The sequence below is a fragment of the Lissotriton vulgaris genome, unplaced genomic scaffold (assembly GCF_964263255.1).
Source record: "Lissotriton vulgaris unplaced genomic scaffold, aLisVul1.2 SCAFFOLD_803, whole genome shotgun sequence".
NCBI lineage: Eukaryota > Metazoa > Chordata > Amphibia > Caudata > Salamandridae > Lissotriton > Lissotriton vulgaris.
Genome location: NW_028253292.1, coordinates 396,652 through 417,500, shown reverse-complemented (window position 1 = coordinate 417,500; position 20,849 = coordinate 396,652). Strand labels below are relative to the sequence as shown.

The following is a 20,849-nucleotide window of genomic DNA, read 5'->3' as shown; positions in this document are numbered from 1 at the left end:
TTACCCGCACCTGTCGGCGAAGGGTAGACACACGCTGATCCGTTCAGTGTAGGGCGTGTGCAGCCCCGGACATCTAACGGCATGCTCGATCTTGTGTGGCTGAATGCCACTTGTCCCTCTAGGAAGTTGGACGCTGACCGCTGAGGGTCGCGTAACTAGTTAGCATGGAGGAGTCTCGTTCGTTATCGGAATTAACCAGACAAATTGCTCCACCAATTAAGAACAGCCATGCACCACCACCCACAGAATTGAGAAAGAGCTATCAATCTGTCAATCCTTTCCGTGTCCGGGTCAGGTGAGGTTTCCCGTGTTGAGTCAAATTAAGCCACAGGCTCCCCTCCTGGTGGTGCCCTTCCGTCAATTCCTTTAAGTTTCAGCTTTGCAACCATACTCCCCCAGAACCCAAAGACTTTGGTTTCCCGGAAGCTGCTAAGCAGGTCATGGGAATTATGCCGCTGGATCGCTAGTCGGCATTGTTTATGGTCGGAACTACAACGGTATCTGATCGTCTTCGAACCTCCGACTTTCATTCTTTATTAATGAAAACATTCTTGGGAAATGCTTTCGCTTTGGTTCGCCTTGCGCCGGTCCAAGAATTGCACCTCTAGCGGATGCCCCCGCCGTTTCTCTTAATCATGGCCCCATTGCCGAAAACCAACAAAATAGAACCGGAGTCCTATTCCATTATTCCTAGCCAAGTATTCAGGTGACCTGCCTGATTTGAACACTCAAATTGTTTCAAAGTAAACGCTTCGGACCCCCAGGACACTCAGTCAAGAGCATCAAGGGGGCGCCGAGAAGCAGGGGCTGGGACAGGCGGTAGCTTGGCTCGCGGCGGTCCGCCAGCTCGATCCCAAGATCCAACTACGAGCTTTTTAACTGTAGCAACTTTAATATACGCTATTGGAGCTGGAATTACAGCGGCTGCTGGAACCAGACTTGGCCTCAAGTGGATCCTCGTTAAAGGATTTAAAGTGTACTCATTCCAATTACAGGGCCTCAAAAGAGTCCTGTATTGTTATTTTTCGTCACTACCTCCCCGAGTCAGGAGTGGGTAATTTGCGCGCCTGTTGCCTTCCTTGGATGTGGTAGCTGTTTCTCAGGCTCTCTCTCCAGAATTGAACCCTGATTCCTCGTTACCCCTGGTCATCATGGTAGGCACAGAAAGTACCATCGAAAGTTGATAGGGCAGACATCCCAATGTATTGTCGCCGTTACGGGGACGTGCAATCGGCCCGAGGTTATCTAGTGTCACCAAAGCCGCCGGGCGAGCCCGGATTGGTTTTTGGTCTGATAAATGCATGCATCCCGAGAGGTCAGCGCTCGTCGGCATGTATTAGCTCTAGAATTATCACAGTTATCCAAGTAACAGATGGGGAGATCAAAGGAACCATAACTGATTTAATGAGCCATTCACAGTTTCACTGTACCGGCCGTGTGTACGTACACGTGCATGACTTAATCTTTGAGACAAGCATATACTACTGGCAGGATCAACCAGGTAGCCGCACCTGATGACAGGGTGGGAGTCGTGGGCTCATCTCCCCGACCGGCAACCTTCGCGCACCCCTCCATCTCTCGGGAGCCTGCCAGGGGAAGGAGCCCACCGGCCTGGGTGGGTGGGCTCGCTGGAGGGGTATGGAGCGGTGCGGTCGCACGGCCACCGGCAGGCCCAACCGTCTCCCTCGGGAGGGAGAGGCGGGCTGAGGAGCAGCCTGAGCGAGACGCAGGAGTTTGGAGCCTGGCGGCGGCGGCACCCCTCGGAACGGTCGTTCCAAGCTGCCGTGGAAATGTGCTGGGCAATGAGGGGTGAGGGTGTGGCGTGCAGGACCTACTGACCTGCTGGGCAACAGCATCCAAGGGCCTGGCGCTGCCGTGCTAAATTACACCCAAGATTGCGCTACCTAAATTACAAGCAAGGGAAGAAGGACCCGCGAAATGCGGTGATAGCCGATTATGGAGCAAGTGAGGAGCGCTAAAAACAAGGTACAACTAAAGCAACAGTTAAATAAGATACAAAACGGGTAAATTAAAATTATTCACGAGTTCAAGGCTATCTGCTTTAAATGCGCTGCTGATCTAAGCGCTATGCTAGAATTTGCGTCTTGCCTGGTCAAAGGTCCTGTTTACGCTTCCAGCCCGCTTTAAATACCTTTGTGTGTTCTCGCCGCCTAGCACGCTGCCCTGAATGGCGCTGCCGTGCTAAATAACACCCAAGATGGCGCTACCTAAATTACAAGCAAGGGAAGAAGGACCCGCGAAATGCGGTGATAGCTGATTATGGAGCAAGTGAGGGGCGCTAAAAACAAGGTACAACTAAAGCAACAGTTAAATAAGATACAAAAACGGGTATATTAAAATTATTCACAAGTTCAAGGCTATCTGCTTTAAATGCGCTGCTGATCTAAGCGCTATGCTAGAATTTGCGTCTTGCCTGGTCAAAGTTCCTGTTTACGCTTCCAGCCCGCTTTAAATACTTTTGTGTGTTCTCGCCGCCTAGCACGGTGCCCTGAATGGCGCTGCCGTGCTAAATTACACCCAAGATGGCGCTACCTAAATTACAAGCAAGGGAAGAAGGACCCGCGAAATGCGGTGAAAGACAGAGTAGCCCCGGCAGCTTGTGCCCCCCAGTGGTCTGACCCGAGCAGGAGGGGTCGGGTCAGACCACTGGGGGCGTCTTGGCTTCTTACCCATTTAAAGTTTGAGAATAGGTTGAGATCGTTTCGGCCCCAAGACCTCTAATCATTCGCTTTACCAGATAAAACTGGGGGCACCGAGCGCCAGCTATACTGAGGGAAACTTAGGAGATAACCAGCTACTAGATGGTTTGATTAGTCTTTCGCCCCTAAACCAAGGTCGGTTAGGGCGCCCGATGCAGATGCTCATCAGACCCCAGAAAAGGTGTTGGTTGATATAGACAGCAGGACGGTAGCCATGGAAGTCGGAATCCGCTAAGGAGTGTGTAACAACTCACCTGCAGAATCAACTAGCCCTTACCCGGCAGTCACCGGCGCTGAGAGCCGCGGGGGCTAAGCAGCAAAGAGTAGGAGGGCCGCTGCGGTGAGCACGGAAGCCCGGGGCGAGGTTGAGGGCCCGGGTGGAGTCGCCGCAGGTGCAGATCTTGGTGGTAGTAGCAAATATTCAAACGAGAACTTTGAAGGCCGAAGTGGAGAAGGGTTCCATGTGAACAGAGGTTGAACATGGGTCAGTCGGTCCTAAGAGATGAGTGAGCGCCGTTCAGAAGGGGCGGGCGATGGCCTCCATTGCCCTCGGCCGATCGGAAGGGAGTCAGGTTCAGATCACCGAACCGGGAGTGGCAGAGACAGGCGCCCTCGCGGCGACCAGTGCGGTAACGCAAACGATCCCGGAAAAGCCTGTGGGAGCCCCGGGTAGAGTTCTCTTTTCTTTGTGAAGGGCAGGGCGCCCTGGAATGGGTTCGCCCCGAGGGAGGGACCCGAGCTTTGGAAAGCGATGCGGTGCCAGCGGCGTCCGGTGTGCTCTCGCTGGTACATGAAAATCCGGGGGAGATGGTGTAAATCTCACGCCGGGCCGTACCCATATCCGCAGCAGGTCTCCAAGGTGAATGTTAGAATGTAGGTAAGGGAAGTCGGCAAGTCAGATCCGTAACATTGGGATAAGGATTGGCTCTAAGGTCTGGGTCGGTCGGGCTGGGGCGCGAAGCGGGGCGGGGCCGGGCGCGCGCCCATGCAGCTGGACGAGGCGCGTCTGGACACGAGCCAGGTCCTTCCTGTGGATCCCACCAGCTGCGGTGGTCGCCTCTCCCCGTGCCCCCTCCCCGGGGGCGCTGGGCTGGCGTTCTGCCTCGGCCGGCGCCTAGCAGCTGACTTAGAACTGATGCGGACCAGGCCAGGTCCCTGCTTCTGAACCCTATGTTATGTTTGTTATGTTATCCAGGCCGGGGAGAGCCTCCCTTGGCCCCGATGAACTCCTGGACCCTCGTCTGGCTTGCAGGACGGAGCTCAAGCCCCAGACCTGGGCCCAGCATCTGAACCCTAAGCAGGCAGAGGAGAGCCTCCCAGGGGCCACGCTGGATCCCCTGTCCTCAGCACCTGGACCTTCGGCCGAAACCAAGGAGGCTTAAGCCCAGGCCACGTCCTCTCCCCGACGGCCTGCCCGGGAAGCCCATTTTCTTGACTATTAAGCCCCCACGTAGTGGGGGCTTACAGACCTTTGGGGAAGGACAAAAGTTGGAGTTAGCCCAGCCGCCAGCCCGGAGGGCCATCTGGTTAACCGGCCCTCAGGGCCATCTGGTCACCTGGCATGCAGGGCCATCTGATCGCCCGGTCCGCAAGGCTATCTGGTCGCGCAGCCAGGTGACCAGATGACACGGGAGGGTGCCGTACCCAGTCGCCCTTGCAGTCCAGCGAGGGTGGCCAGGCGGTCCGAGGCAGCCGCTCGGGATGCTCCTTCCCCGGGGCTGCCGCTGCTCGCCTCTCTGCTCGCCTTGCCCGGGAGCAGCGGGAAGGGGAGGCCCGGCCGGCCCAGGCCATCTGGTCATCCTGGCGTCCTGCAAGGGATGGTGGCCCCCATCCCCGCACCCCGGTGGGGCAGGGACGGGAGGGGGAGGCCCCCATGCCGGAGGGCACGTGGTGGAGGCAGCCTCCTGCAGGCCCGCGTTACTCCCTCCGCGTCTCTGCCTCCGGCCCGGTGGCAGAGGGACCCACCCCTGGGTGTGGTGGAGGAGGGCGACCGCGGGCGCTCATGCATGGAGAGACAAAAGCTTGGCTCAGAGGATGACTTTCAATAGATTGCAGCTTAGTAGCTGCTCTGCTACTTACGAAACCCTGACCCAGAAGCAGGTCGTTTACGAATGATTTAGCACCCGGTGCCCCACAAACATGTGGTGCACTAAGGGCGATGGAGGCGGCCCCCTTTCGTCCGGGTTCTGGTCCCCAAGCAAGCGGCTCTATGCACCGGGCCCCGGAGAGAGGCCGGCTATCCCATGCCAACCGAGGCTCCATGGCACTGCGGTATGGTTACGGTTTATGGGGGATTCTGACTTAGAGGCGTTCAGTCATAATCCCACAGATGGTAGCTTCGCCCCATTGGTTCCTCAGCCAAGCACATACACCAAATGTCTGAACCTCCCGTTTCCTCTTCGTACTGAGCAGGATTACTATTGCAGCAACACATCATCAGTAGGGTAAAACTAACCTGTCTCACAACGATCTAAACCCAGTTCACGTTCCCTATTAGTGGGTGAACAATCCAACGCTTGGTGAATTCTGCTTCACAATGATAGGAAGAGCCGAAATCGAAGGATCAAAAAGCGACTTCGCTATGAACGCTTGGCCGCCACAAGCCAGTTATCGATGTCGTAATTTTTCTGACATCTCCTGCTTGAAACCCAAAAAGTCAGAAGGATCATGAGGCCCGGCTTTCACGGTCTGTATTCATACTGAAAATCGAGATCAAGTGAGCTTTTGCCCTTCTTCCCCGTGGGAGGTTTCTGTCCTCGCTGAGCTCGCCTTAGGACACTTGCGTTATCGTTTGACAGGTGTACCGCCCCAGTCAAACTCCCCACCTGCCACAGTCCCCGGAGCAGGTTGCGCCCTGGCGGGCACCAGGCCCTTGGAGCCAGAAGTGAGAGCCCCACGGGGCTCGCCCCCCTGCCTTACCGGGTAAGTGAAAAAACTATAAGAGTAGTGGTGTTTCACCGGCGGCCCGAGGGCCTCCCACTTATCCTACACCTCTCATGTCTCTTCACAGTGCAAGACTAGAGTCAAACTCAATAGGATTGTCTTTCCCCGCTGATTCTGCCAAGCCTGTTCCCTTGGCTGTGGTTTCGCTAGATAGTAAGTAGGGACAGTGGGAATCTCGTTCATCCATTCATGCGCGTCAATAATTAGATGACGAGGCATTTGGCTATTTTGTACCACCTTGCGGTGGCTCATTCTGGGTTATTATGCTGCCCATCAGCGACAATTCGGTTTTGCTTCCAACAATATAACATTCTTTCGCTCCGGAGTACAGCCACACTGGACGCTGTCCTCACTGGAACTGGGATCACTTATAGGCCGGAGATAGTACACCCTGCCTACGGAGGGTGAACTAAGGCCTATATCGTGATCTAAATCGTTATTGCTTGTTGCATTGTTTGAAGCGAGTGCTGGTTTGTCAAATTCGGTGAGGAGGTTATTGATTTCTGGGAAAGACAGCAACCCCTTATGCCATCTTAACGGGGTTTTTATTCTAAAGATACTACCCCATCTGGAATTGGGTTTGTTTGCTTCGCCTTTACTCACTATCACGCTCGCTGCCATGATAGAACCTTGTTTGGCCGGTCTCTAAATGCTTCTCTACGCAGAGTCTAGCACTACAGAGGCAGTTACCGGTGGGACCACTGGGAAGTAAAGGCCACTACAACCGAGAATATGTTCCTTAACCCCTTCCATGCTCATGACAAGGTCAACTGTCATGGGTTTTGCCTGCCCTGTGCTTATGACAAGTTGACCTTGTCATGATTCTATAGTATTCAAGTATTTTCAGCACAGGAGGGGAAAACCCCCTAGCAGTCAAGGTGTTAAGAGAGTCGTAGTTACTCACGCCGTTTACCTGCGCTTCATTGAATTTCTTCACTTTGACATTCAGAGCACTCGGCAGAAATCACATCGCGTCAACACCAGCCTCAGGCCTTCGCGATGCTTTGTTTTAATTAAAAAGTCTTGCCTGGTCAATGGTCCTGTTTACGCTTCCAGCCCGCTTTAAATACCTTTGTGTGTTCTCGCCGCCTAGCACGCTGCCCTGAATGGCGCTGCCGTGCTAAATTACACCCAAGATGGCGCTACCTAAATTACAAGCAAGGGAAGAAGGACCCGCGAAATGCGGTGAAAGGCAGAGTAGCCCCGGCAGCTTGTGCCCCCCAGTGGTCTGACCCGAGCAGGAGGGGTCGGGTCAGACCACTGAGGGCGTCTTGGCTGCTTACCCATTTAAAGTTTGAGAATAGGTTGAGATTGTTTCGGCCCCAAGACCTCTAATCATTCGCTTTACCAGATAAAACTGGGGGCACCGAGCGCCAGCTATACTGAGGGAAACTTAGGAGGTAACCAGCTGCTAGATGATTTGATTAGTCTTTCGACCCCTATACCAAGGTCGGTTAAGGCGCCTGATAAGGACGCTCATCAGACCCCAGAAAAGGTGTTGGTTGATATAGACAGCAGGACGGTAGCCATGGAAGTCGGAATCCGCTAAGGAGTTTGTAACAACTCACCTGCAGAATCAACTAGCCCTGAAAATGGATGGCGCTGGAGCGTCGGGCCCATACCCGGCCGTCACCGGCGCTGAGAGCCGCGGGGGCTAAGCAGCGATGAGTAGGAGGGCCGCTGCGGTGAGCACGGAAGCCCGGAGCATGGGTGAGGGACCGGGTGGAGTCGCCGCAGGTGCAGATCTTGGTGGTAGTAGCAAATATTCAAACGAGAACTTTGAAGGCCGAATTGGAGAAGGGTTCCATGTGAACAGAGGTTGAACATGGGTCAGTCGGTCCTAAGAGATGAGTGAGCGCCGTTCAGAAGGGGCGGGCGATGGCCTCCATTGCCCTCGGCCGATCGGAAGGGAGTCAGGTTCAGATCACAGAACCGGGAGTGGCGGAGACAGGCGCACTTGCGGCGTCCAGTGCGGTAACGCAAACGATCCCGGAGAAGCCCGCGGGAGCCCCGGGTAGAGTTATCTTTTCTTTGTGAAGGGCAGGGCGCCCTGGAATGGGTTCGCCCCGAGAGAGGGACCAGAGCTTTGGAAAGCGTCGCGGTACCGGCGGCGTCCGGTGTGCTCTCGCTGGTACATGAAAATCCGGGGGAGATGGTGTAAATCTCACGCCGGGCCGTACCCATATCCGCAGCAGGTCTCCAAGGTGAATGTGAGAATGTAGGTAAGGGAAGTCGGCAAGTCAGATCCGTAACTTTGGGATAAGGATTGGCTCTAAGGGCTGGGTCGGTCGGGCTGGGGCGCGAAGCGGGGCCGGGCGCGCGCCCATGCAGCTGGACGAGGCGCCTCTGGACACGAGCCGGGTCCTTCCTGTGGATCGCCCCAGCTGCGGTGGTCGCCTCTCCCCGTGCCCCCTCCCCGGGGGCGCTGGGCTGGCGTTCTGCCTCGGCCGGCGCCTAGCAGCTGACTTAGAACTGATGCGGACCAGGGGAATCCGACTGTTTAATTAAAACAAAGCATCGCTAAGGCCTGAGGCGGGTGTTGACGCGATGTGATTTCTGCCCAGTGCTCTGAATGTCAAATTGAAGAAATTCAATGAAGCGCAGGTAAACGGTGTGAGTAACTACGACTCTCTTAAGGAACATATTCTCGGTTGTAGTGGCCTTTACTTCCCAGTGGTCCGCCGGTAATGCCTCTGCAGTGCTAGACTCTGCGTAGAGAAGCATTTAGAGACCGGCCAAACAAGGTTCTATCATGGCAGCGAGCGTGATAGTGAGTAAAGGCGAAGCAAACAAACCCAATTCCAGATGGGATAGTTTCTTTAGAATAAAAACTCCGTTAAGATGGCATAAGGAGGTGCTGTCTTTCCCAGAAATCAATAACCTCCTCACCGAATTTGACAAACCAGCACTCGCTTCTAACAATGCAACAAGCAATAACGATTTAGATCACGATATAGGCCTTAGTTCACCCTCCGTAGGCAGGGTGTACTACTATCTCCGGCCTATAAGTGATCCCAGTTCCAGTGAGGACAGCGTCCAGTGTGGCTGTACTCCGGAGCGAAAGAATGTTATATTGTTGGAAGCAAAACCGAATTGACGCTGATGGGCAGCATAATAACCCAGAATGAGCCACCGCAAGGTTGTACAAAATAGCCAAATGCATCGTCATCTAATTAGTGACGCGCATGAATGGATGAACGAGATTCCCACTGTCCCTACTTACTATCTAGCGAAACCACAGCCAAGGGAAGAGGCTTGGCAGAATCAGCGGGGAAAGACAACCCTATTGAGTTTGACTCTATTTTTGCACTGTGAAGAGACATGAGAGGTGTAGGATAAGTGGGAGGCCTTCGGGCCGCCGGTGAAACACCACTACTCTTATAGTTTTTTCACTTACCCGGTGAGGCAGGTGGGCGAGCCCCGTGGGGCTCTCACTTCTGGCTCCAAGGGCCTGGTGCCCGCCGGGCGCAACCTGATCCGGGGACAGTGGCAGGCTGGGAGTTTGACTGGGGCGGTACACCTGTCAAACGATAACGCAGGTGTCCTAAGGCGAGCTCAGGGAGGACAGAAACCTCCCACGGGGAAGAAGGGCAAAAGCTCACTTGATCTCGATTTTCAGTATGAATACAGACCGTGAAAGCAGGGCCTCATGATCCTTCTGACTTTTTGGGTTTCAAGTAGGAGATGTCAGAAAAATTACGACAGGGATAACTGGCTTGTGGCGGCCAAGCGTTCATAGCGAAGTCGCTTTTTGATCCTTCGATTTCGGCTCTTCCTATCATTGTGAAGCAGAATTCACCAAGCGTTGGATTGTTCACCCACTAATAGGGAACGTGAACTGGGTTTAGATCGTTGTGAGACAGGTTAGTTTTACCCTACTGATGATGTGTTGCTGCAATAGTAATCCTGCTCAGTACGAAGAGGAAACGGGAGGTTCAGACATTTGGTGTATGTGCTTGGCTGAGGAACCAATGGAGCGAAGCTACCATCTGTGGGATTATGACTGAACGCCTCCAAGTCAGAATCCCCCCTAAACCGTAACCATACCGCAGTGCATGAAGCCTCGGTTGGCCAGGGATAGCCGGCCTCTCTCGTGGGCCCGGTGCATAGAGCCGCTCGCTTGGGGACCAGAGCCCGGACGGAAGGGGGCCGCCTCCATCGCCCTTAGTGCACCGCATGTTTGTGGGGCACCGGGTGCTAAATCATTCGTAAACGACTTGCTTCTGGGTCAGGGTTTCGTAAGTAGCAGAGCAGCTACTTCGCTGCAATCTATTGAAAGTCATCCTCTGAGCCAAGCTTTTGTCTCTCCATGCATGAGCGCCCGTGGTCGCCCTCCTCCACCACACCCAGGGGTGGGTCCCTCTGCCACCGGGCCGGAGGCAGAGACGCGGAGGGGGTAACGCGGGCCTGCGGGAGGCTGCCTCCACCACGTGCCCTCCGGCATGGGGGCCTTCCCCTCCCATCCCTGCCCCACCGGGGTGCAGGGATGGGGGCCACCATCCCTTGCAGGACGGCAGGATGACCAGATGGCCTGGGCCGGCCGGGCCTCCCCTTCCCGCTGCTCCCGGGCAAGGCGAGCAGAGAGGCGAGCAGCGGCAGCCCCGGGGAAGGAGCATCCCGAGCGGCTGCCTCGGACCGCCTGGCCACCCTCGCTGGACTGCAAGGGCGACTGGGTACGGCACCCTCCTGTGTCATCTGGTCACCTGGCTGCGCGACCAGATAGCCCTGCCGACCGGGCGATCAGATGGCCCTGCATGCCAGTTAACCAGATGGCACTGCGGGCCGGTTAACCAGATGGCCCTGCGGGCTGGCGGCCGGGCTAACTCCAACTTTTGTCCTTCCCCAAAGGTCTGTAAGCCCCCACTATGTGGGGGCTTAATAGTCAAGAAAAATGGGCTTCCCGGGCAGGCCGTCGGGGAGAGGACGTGGCCTGGGCTTAAGCCTCCTTGGTTTCGGCCGAAGGTCCAGGTGCTGGGGACAGGGGATCCAGCGTGGCCCCTGGGAGGCTCTCCTCAGCCTGCTTAGGGTTCAGATGCTGGGCCCAGGTCTGGGGCTTGAGCTCCGTCCTGCAAGCCAGCCGAGGGTCCAGGAGTTCATCGGGGCCAAGGGAGGCTCTCCCCGGTCTGGATAACATAACAAACATAACATAGGGTTCAGAAGCAGGGACCTGGCCCGGGGCTTGAGCTGTGTCCGGCAGGCCATGGGGGATGCCGGAGCCTCCCCGTGCCGGAAAACAAGCAGAGGGGTCCGGTATCCCGGGGACCTGGGTCCACCGGGGCCCGGGGAGGCTTCCCGCCGGCCTGGCTTGAGCCCTGTCCTGCAGGCCATGGGGGTGCTGGAGCCTCCCCGTCCTGCAAGCTGGCTGAAGGTACCGGCGTTCATCGGGGCCGAGGCGGGTCTCTACCCAACCTGGCTAGGGTTCAGAAGCAGGGACTGGGCCCGGGGCTTGATCTCCGTCCGGCCATGGGGTTGCTGGAGCCTCCCCTTTCCTGCAAGCGAGCAGAGGGTCCGGCGTTCATCGGGGCCTAGAGCGGCTCTCCCCGGCCTGGTTAGGGTTCGGAAGCTGGGCCCGGGGCTTGAGCTCCGTCCGGCAGGCCCCGGGGTGAGTGAGCCCCCCTCCTGCAAGCCTTCAGAGGGTCCAGGCGCTGGGGACTGGGGTCCACCGGGTCCCGGGGAGGCTCTCCCCGGCCTGGCTAGAGTTCGGAAGATGGGACCGTGCCCGGGGCTTGAGCTCCGTCCGGCGGGCCCCATGGTGCGTGAGCCCTCATCCTGCAAGCCATCAGAGGGTCCGGGCGCTGGGGACGGAGGTCCACCGGGTCCCCAGAAGGCTCTCCCCTGCCTGGCTATGGTTCGGAAGCTGGGACCGGGCCCGGGGCTAGTGCTGTGTTCCAAAGTCCTGTGCTGCGTTCCGAGGTCCCAGGCTGCGGGAGCCCCCGCATCCTGGTAGCCAGCCGAGGGTCCGGGCACTGGTGACGAGGGTCTGCCGGGGCCCGGGGAGGCTCTCACCTTTCTGGCTAGGGTTCTGAAGCTGGGACCGGGCCCAGGGCACGTGCTGCGTCCGGTGGGCCCTGGGGTGCGGGAGCCCCCGCCTTGCAAGCCAGCCGAGGGTCCGGGCGCTGGGGACGGGGGTCCACTGGGGCCCAGGGAGGCTCTCCCCGGCCTGGCTGATTTCAGAAGCAGGGTCTAGGCCGTGGAGTAGGGGTTGCTGGCTTTATCCATTACTCTGGCAGAGCAGAGTTTTTTGCCCACCCCTGATGTTGACCACCGTTGTATACACTGTACTTTTGCCTGACTAATGCTGCCTATTGCCTGGTGTTGTTGCTCTTTTCTATTTATTTTCAAATTAATAAAAGAGTTTTAAACCCCAAAAAATACATTGATAATTTTATTATGTTTTACAAAATTGTTTCTTCCTTAAAATGCTTTGAATACATTGTTATTTTTAACTCCAATTTTTTTAAATAACGATCTCTGCAAACGTTTAATTTCCTTCATTATTTGAACCCACTAGTGATATATTAGCATTTTCTGCCAAGGCTGGGGCTTTTATCTGAAAGTAGCTGCACATGGTCATCTATCAAGCAGCAACTCACATCACGATATCAATAGAGTGTTTACCAGTTTCGGCATTCTTTAAAGTTAACTATCAAAGAAAATGGTTATACCTATGAAAGCAATGTTCCAAATATGTAGTAAGCCTTTACTGCACCAAGCATACATAAAGAGACTCGACACAGCAAAGGAGTCAAAAATTGCAGTTTAGAAACCTTTGAAAAATAGATTTGAAACAAAGTTTAGGGTCATGTTCCATATAAAAAACTGCATTATTCAATTTAGCACACAGCAACTTAACATTCGTTTTGATTAAGAACAACTTTGAATATATTGTCAATAAAGTCATTTTATCGTGTCCATAATGCACAGATCTAATTTTTAAAATACACTAGAAAGGTTGAAAATGAAGGACTTAAACAACAATCACTGACACATTAAACAGGGAACATAATGAACATTTATTCACAAAATAGGGGTGGGGTGTGAACGTCATCAGCTCTATCTAGCTCCTAGGAGAGAAAGTGAGCACTCTACCTGCTATCCTTCAAGTCCTGGAAGCAGGAGTTCACCGTTTTTAGCCGCAAAGCTCTTTTCGAACGTGCAAAGCGCATGTAGTTAATGACCTCATTCTGGTGGTGCTCATTCAGACCAAATTCAGCCTACAGTAAGCAGAAAAAAGGAAAATGGTTAAAAAAGGCAAAATATGTGATTTCTAAGGGAAAAAAGCGTACACCCCCCCCCCCCCCCACACACACACACACACATACACATACACATATAATACTGGAAGCAATCCACCATTATGAAGACCCAACTGGGCTTGAGCAGCACATTGACCGAAGATCCTTTTCTGAAAACGAAAGAAAACTAACACAATGAACAAAGGAGGTTGATCACTACTTTCTCTTAGGTCTATTACTAGAAAAGACAAACACTACATAAGAAATGACAATCTATGCTGCAACACCACTTCATACAAATACATATCAGAACAACAGCACTGGCTTTCAAGAGACAGCCTTACGTTAAAAAACAAGCATTTGCAATGCAATCGGTCTTGCATTTTCAAAACTTTGACCTATTGGCATTGTAAATGACAATGCATTTTATTATTGCAGGTTTTTTAAATATATAAATAAAAGGCATTGCCATTTATAATGCCAGTAACTCAAAATCTCGCTAATTCGAAATTTACCACGTTTGTATGCCTTCTGTAGAGATTCGATTACAACTTGAAGGTTGCAAGTTATATTTCCTGCTAAGAGGAGACGCCTGTTCGATGCCCACGATGATTTAATGAGCTGCTTAATACTGTGAGATGATAATAAAGTGCTTAGGTTGACTGTAATACGAAAGAAAGGTCTAGTTTATCTATAAACCAAAGCTGACATTTAGTTCATTCTGAAGCAAGTTTTATGTTTGCAGATAAAAAAATGTAGTCATAAGGAAATGGGATAACTGGTCCACAATCAGACAAAGCAGTCAAATTGAGCGGACAGAATCTGCAGCTACAGTCTGCTAGCTCACAGTCAGTAATGTAGTTTTGCTTACATAGATTGCCCTCGTACCAGCAGAGTTTAGCACTAACATTTAGACCAAGTACAGGTGCATGACGTCATATTTCTGTTAATCAGTGCACATATTAGTGCAAAAAGGCCAGTGCACTCAATGTAAATCCGGCCCATTTGTATCGTACTGGACTTTCAACGTGATCTGAGTTTTCAAATACCTTAAGTACAGCCACGGACACCGAGAGGTGTCATTTTCTAAGTCATTATTAATGCCTAGAAGATATTTGAAACCATAAGCCAAAGGGTGGTAAAAGTAACAGCCTTGACATCAAATCGAAACTGAAACATACGTCGATATGTAGGTGTTAGGAGAAAAGAACAGCAGGAAATAGCGCCTATGTTGAGACATATATTCCAGGCACATGCAGAGAATACAGGGGCGCGCATGATTAAGAAGTTTATGCAGGTGACTGGAGATGGTTCTGGAGGGTTCTGGAGGGCTCTGAATGGGCTCGGGAGCCTCTAGAAGTGGTACGTCTAAAACCACATCTTCGGCCTGAACCCACTGAGCTACCTTATGCTTAAGGGACTTGTGAAAACAGAGCTATTCCACTTGGTTTCGCATGATTATGCCTCAGAATAAGAGTGTGACTGCGGCACAGCTGTCACATGGGTCAGTCCTCAGATTGAGTGTGATTTTTCAGCATAACCATGGTGTTTAGTCAAGTACCCAGAAGTCGCAGTGTGTGGCACTATAACAAACAGTGTAAAAGTACAAATATCTGTCCCTGAAGCTGGATCAGTGGTCGATTCTTCTATAACGGGTTCACGTTCCCTGGTTGACACAATCTGCAGCAAAGACCTCTATACATTAAAGGGGAGGAGCATGCTGTGTGCAGGGCCCTGTCTCCACTTTGCTGCACATACCATATATGCTGTGGGGGAATGATCCTTCCACTTTTGGCCCGGAGGCAAAGGATTATATCCGGGATGGAATTGCTGCAAACAAACCTAATTTAGAGCTGCTCTATGTTCAGATCGGCCAGGTTTTTTAGGGTATGCCATGTCATCGGTCTTAAAATGAAACACATAACACACTGAAAAGAGAAAAATTGCATTCACATTAGATTTAGACACCGGCTTGGATCCCTTCAACCACCGGCAACCGCTCCTTTAATCAATCATGCACAAATTAAAAGGCACTGGCAGGCTCCAAACACATTTTGCATGCAGAGCACGTTGCCTGCCTGCACGGGAGAGGTTGACTGACTCTACTGTCTCTGTTAGCAGCTGCACAGTGCAGCATGATTATTTTAGCCCGCTGGCCTGAGAAAGGTGTGGTGCCATGTGTTATACTAGTGGTCTGTGACTTGCAGCGCTATGGGCAGGAAGTCTGTGAGTGCGGGTCGGGGGTGTGAATTTGTGTATGCGTGGAACCTTTGGAGGCGAAAACCGGAAAGCCAAGCACATATTTGGAACTTTAATATTACCCACAACTCAGTGAATGCCCCTCACTGACTCCAGGACTAGGCACACACCTACTTGATAAAATTATTCAATTGCAGCGACGGGCCATAGGTGGCCAGCTCGAGAGCAGTAGCAGTTCCAAGGATATACTCGCCTCTCTGGTGGCTGGCCGCCTGCTGCACATCAAGTTTGCTCGGACCAGCTGAGCTGCACAGAGTCAGTAGTAGGTAGGTGTCCCGGTGCTCTATGGGACCGTGAACAAACCACTCCGGCCGACGCAGTGAGTCTAGGTGTTGCGACTCTGATTACTAAACACAAAGTTGCCTACGTCTGCGGTGGAACTACACCCCTGATCATTCCTGCACTTCCGGTTTGCCCTCGGTGGCAGATAGAAGGGGGCATGCCGCACCAACGCAATTAAAATCGATTAAAGGTTCCAGTGGCATAGGACACAAAGGGGGCATGCCGCAACAACACGATTAAAAGCGCTTAAAGCTCCACAGGCATAAACGTGCCTTCGGCTGGGGTGGGACTACGTCCCCCAGCATTCCTGCACTTCCTGTTCACCATCAGTGGTGGTGAGGAGGGGCCACGTTGCAAAAACGTGTTAAAAAGCTCTTTAAGCTTTCCGTGGCAGGTAAGCTCCTAGGACAAAGGCGGGCCAGTCTTTTTACCCGACATGGACTAGAAGAGGCGGCAATTAAGAAAAACAAGCTCCCGGCATTGCGCAAAGGCTGCCGCTTGTTTATAATTGCATTGCGCTTTCACTTTAAGTGAAAGTGCGATGCAAAAATAAACACCAGGCTGCCTTTGCCAAAGCCGAATGAGAACAAAAAAGTGCGTAGCGGCTAATTAGGAGACACTGTCTCCCGCTGCCGATAAAAGATGCAATCCCAGTGGGCGGGGCCATAAGCGGACAGGGTGGTAACCAGGAGGGACTAAAAACCCTCCTGGACAATCATAACACCCAGTTTTGCATAATTGGTGATGCAAAATGATGTGCACCAATGCAAAACACGGGCAGAGCAGAAAGCGAGCTTCTGGAATTGTATCGATTCCAAGAAGCCCTTGCAAGGCGAAAGCAGCGCATGTGCGCTGCTAACGCCAGGTGAGACCTAAAAAGTTGTTTATACCTCAGAGTAAAAATAACGGACCCAACTCAAAGAGGCATTTTTTACATTGAGAAATCCAACGGCTTCCAACTTTACCCCATCAAATCTCGGTTTGTAAACTGGGCATGAGCAGAAATAATGACATTTCAAAATTCTTAACTGGATGTACTTTGTTGTTGCTTAGTCAACGCTTTCCTTCTGGGAGTATTTAATTATATTTCACTCTGGGATGTCATGCTTGTCATAGCAATAGAGACATACGGGCAGATGTATCATCATCATTGTAGTTTGCGGGTCCTTAATAGAAAATGTTACCAATTCGCTGTTAAGGACTCGCAAATGCAATGTATATAGGTTGCACAGTAATAATTGAGATTCCTACATATTCCTTAATTGTGAATCGCGATTTGCGATTCCTATGGGCCTAGAGACCCATAGGAGTGAATGGGAAGACATTTGCAATTTCAAGGGTGCCAAAAAGACAGACACCCTGTTGCACCCCTGAAATATGCATGTGTGCACATGTGGCGCACATACTTGCCCTAAGGGCATGTATGAGCTCCACATGGCACTTAGAAAATGCAAAAAAGTGAATTTTTCACGGAAATCGCAAATAACCACCAACTTGAAGTTGGTGGTAATTTGCGATTTCTTAAGGCCAGATCGCAAATTTTGGGTGCTTGCAAAATTGCAATTAAGGAATCACAATTTGCGATTCCTTAAATGCATTCGCAAAATAGGGAATCGCAAATTTTGAGATTCCTTATATTGCAATGGCCTTTTGGGATGATACATCCCGTTCGCAATCGGGAATACCCTTGATACATCTGGCCCAGATTTCCCTAACAGGGTGACCATCCAGAGACACATTCTAACAGAATGCTAGAGCAGGCTAGTAAACCTCAATGGGAAGTGACATATTCCAATACTGGACCTTCCTTTACAATAGCATGCTTTGTACTTGGCTCCATGAAAAGGACAAGAATAGCACAATGACTAGATAACTGTCAGTCAGAAACCGGTCAGCAGGTGCTATAGCCACTAGTCATACACCAACATTAAGTCTTTAGATCCTTTATTGGCTAATCACAGTGTTGATTTTCAAATTATTATCTTTACCACCATCTGCAATTGAGGACCTGTTTGCCATATTTTAAACTGCTAACTTAACAGCCAGTTAATGCATACTTTCTACTACCCCTAGTGAATGAACATTACTCTAGACAATTACATTTGTTTTACAGAAGGTGCTTAGTTTTCATTTACAGAAGGTGCTTAGTTTTCAATGTTGTTTGTAGTGTATATGATACAATTACAACTCCACAGCACTTGATGTTCTGTTAAAGATTTGATTTGAATTTACACCTATATACTCCTTGTTTTTCGTAAAGCTACTTTGCTTTTTGCACATTTACCCTTTCCATTCCAAATCACATATCTAACTCGTTTTCTAACAGCACACGTTTATAGAAAAGTAATGTTAATAATACAGTGCTAACACAGATAGCTGTGTTGGGTGATAGAAGTGCTTTTTCTTGTTCTCATATTCCTCAAAAGGGGCTGTTCTTAATGTATTACTAGGTAGTAAGTCCACCGCCAGAGCAAATGGTATAGGAACAGCTTTCTAATTAGATCACAGTTACATCTTGAGCAGTTCCAGAATAAGCCTCCCCAAAGACCATAAACAATCTTTCTTCTTGAACAGGTTGCGAAACAAAATAAATGATCAACTTTCCCTCTTCGACTAGTTATTTTTAATCTCTTGCCTATGCGTTTTGGTTCACAATACGCACTTGATTTTAGATTAAATCTGACCCCTGGAATGCTCCACATGTTTTAGACTATATTTTGCAATTTCACATTCGTTCATCTTTACTTAAAACAATACTCTTCAAGTTTCTCTATTATGTATTTTCCACTAAGTTAGGTGGACAATTCTAGTTGGCACCAAGAATCCTAATCACAGATTGGCATTTAGAAAGAAGACCATATGCCTAAAGCAGTCAAAGACACCAAGAAGAGGAGATTTATGTTTAACCTATAGTCAGCTTAAATTGTACATACATTTTAACCACTGAAAGATCGGAGGGACTGTGAAGGCTTCATTTATAGTCATGTGGGAGAAATTGAGTTGTTGGTTGACTGAGGTGTGAGACCTAGTCAAGCAACAGCCACAATTCCTTGTGGGGTGAACCACAAAATGTCACTAAATTAACCTGTGCTTAACCCTGGGTAGCTTGGCACAAAAAGCAGTCAGGCTTAACTAAGAGACAATGTGTAAAGTATTTATGCCGCACATATTATGTGTACCACTGTATACTGATTTCATACACTGTACTGTTTCTACAAGCATCAAAAAGTGGATCAAAAAGTAAAAGACCTTTTTGTGATGTTTTTTACATTGTCACGATGCCAAGGTTATTCAATAAAGTTCGTTAAAAAAAATGTATTTATGCCGCACACAGACAGTAATAAAGTGAAAACCGAACAAAGAAAAATCCCAAACCAATTTAGAGAAATGGAGTTCATTTTAATAAATTATTTGACACCAAAACGACAAAAATTTTGGATTTTACATTGTTTTGAAAAAACGAGTGCTTTAAAGTTTAAACCATCAACCACGGACAAAGCTTCAATATTCAGCAGCATGGGCTATCGTAAAGGTGTGCACGCAGGATGGAGAATTCCATCCTGAGAAAAACTACAACCAGTCACTTGGTGACGGCACTGCCCCGTTGGCCGAACACATGGCTCAGATACTGGTACTGGAAAATACAAATAAGGATCCTGGATTCCACACACTCAGTGTACTACTGTATGAAGTCTTATAATGAATATTTACACTACTGAAGACAGAATGGATACAGGGATTTGAAAGGGTATACCATAAGGTACCACATGCTTGGGGAACAGGTGACAAAGCTGAAAGACTGCTTGCCCCCGACTCAATTTATCCATACATTCAGTCATCATTGTGTTGGCGTACATGTTGCAGGGAATTCACTGGCTGATGAAGTCACATAAGCAACAGTGCAAACTGCTCAGTGGATTCAATAACTAGTTCCAGCACGAGAATAGGCAATGACATCATGACAGCTATCAATGTTTCACACAAGGATAACCCTTTGCCAAAAGGCTTTTCACTCAAGTACTCCTACTAGTTAGATGCACAAAATATACCATTTGTTCAAATTCCTGGAGTGGGAATCTGGATCAAAGTCGAAATGTAAGGCCAACCAAGATGGAGCGTGGTTCGGATACAAGACGCGGATTGGGCCTGGTCAGCGCTTACATCCAGACTCAGAAAAATGATTGTATAAAATGTTCTGAGTTCATCGGGACAAGACTGCAGAAAAAGTCAGCAGAGGGAGCTTCATTGTGAGAAGGCCTTGGGTCGAAGCCCCTGTAAGATTTCTACATTCGGACTTAGTCATCGAAATTGAAGTCAAAAACCACCAGCGGGACAAGGCAGAGGTAGACGAAGACAGATCCATAAGGTCGGATACCCCTTTGACGAAGGGCAGCTGAAATGGATTTGCTGCTGCAGAGAAGAACATAGCAGGAGAAGCTACAAGGTCAAACCTCGAAAGGAAAGGTGAGCAGGTTGGCCCCAGTCGTCTCCTGGTTCTCAGAGCACTTTTAGGCTAAAATTAGTCCAAGTCCTCAGTTTGAGTTTTTGGAAACCTGGGCACCTTTAGCATCACAGCCAAGGGTACAGGGCTGGAGGGTCACCTTTTTGTGGTTCAGGACTCACTAAGACTTGGTCTAGGTGTGAATTCAAAATGGTGAGAGCCTTTTATGTCCCTGTAGCTTTGAACAGGAGACTACCAAACTAGCCCTTGAAATCACTTCTGGGTACAGGTTGTGATTCAGGGTTCAACAGCAGAGCTGGCCTGAGGCTTCAAGGCAGACTCCAGGCAGCAAAGCAGTCCTTCTAGGTACAGCAGTATTCTGGCAGAGTGCACAGCAGGTTACAGCAGCAGGCATCCCTCTGAGAATCCTTTCACAGGTCCAATAGTAAACTGAAGAGCAGGTCTGAAGGTCCTATTTTTATACCCTGGTGGCGTTTTTCTGGAAAGTGGGAGAAGATTCTGGAAAGGTTTTTGAAGTGCATGGAATTTCCGGACTCCTCTGCCCTGGCTTCAAGTTGGCTGCAGTGACAATACAGGGTTGTTAGGCCCTTTGTGTGAAGGCAGAGAACAGGCTGGTCAGGTGTAAGTGGGGCGTGCTCAGCTCTGCCCCCCATTCTGCCAGCAGATGGCCCATTGAGGTACAACTAATACCTCTGGATGGAACTCACAAAGTTTTACTGTCCGGTATATCCAGTCATGTGACCCAAGACAGGCTGCAGGCACAGACTGCAGACAAATGTCAACTTTCTAAAAGTGGCATTTTCAAAATTATAATAAAAAAACAGAAATTACATCTTTCTGCTCCCAATTAGAAATTACACCTTATTAAATGCAATAAGGAATCCACAATGTGATCCTAATGGATAGATTGGCCTCACGGTAAGAAGAGACAAATTTAGGAGTTTTTCA

The 20,849-nt window shown here is 50.4% G+C and overlaps 1 protein-coding gene and 3 pseudogenes across 1 annotated transcript in view; 1 reads left to right on the top strand and 3 right to left on the bottom strand.

The window, feature by feature from the left end:
- LOC147661048 (18S ribosomal RNA) overlaps nt 1–1,504 on the bottom strand; it is a 1,765-nt pseudogene extending 261 nt beyond the window's left edge.
- The window catches only part of LOC147661045 (leucine zipper transcription factor-like protein 1), a 393,806-nt gene that overhangs the window by 330,355 nt on the left and 42,602 nt on the right, over nt 1–20,849 (bottom strand). Inside the window, exon 2 of the mRNA XM_086951370.1 lies at nt 12,753–12,877. Within this exon, the coding sequence (XP_086807496.1) occupies nt 12,753–12,877 (125 nt within the window). The remainder of the gene's footprint in view (nt 1–12,752; nt 12,878–20,849) is intronic.
- Nucleotides 4,737–6,744, bottom strand: LOC147661047 (28S ribosomal RNA; annotated as a pseudogene).
- LOC147661046 (28S ribosomal RNA) lies at nt 7,871–9,964 on the top strand (annotated as a pseudogene).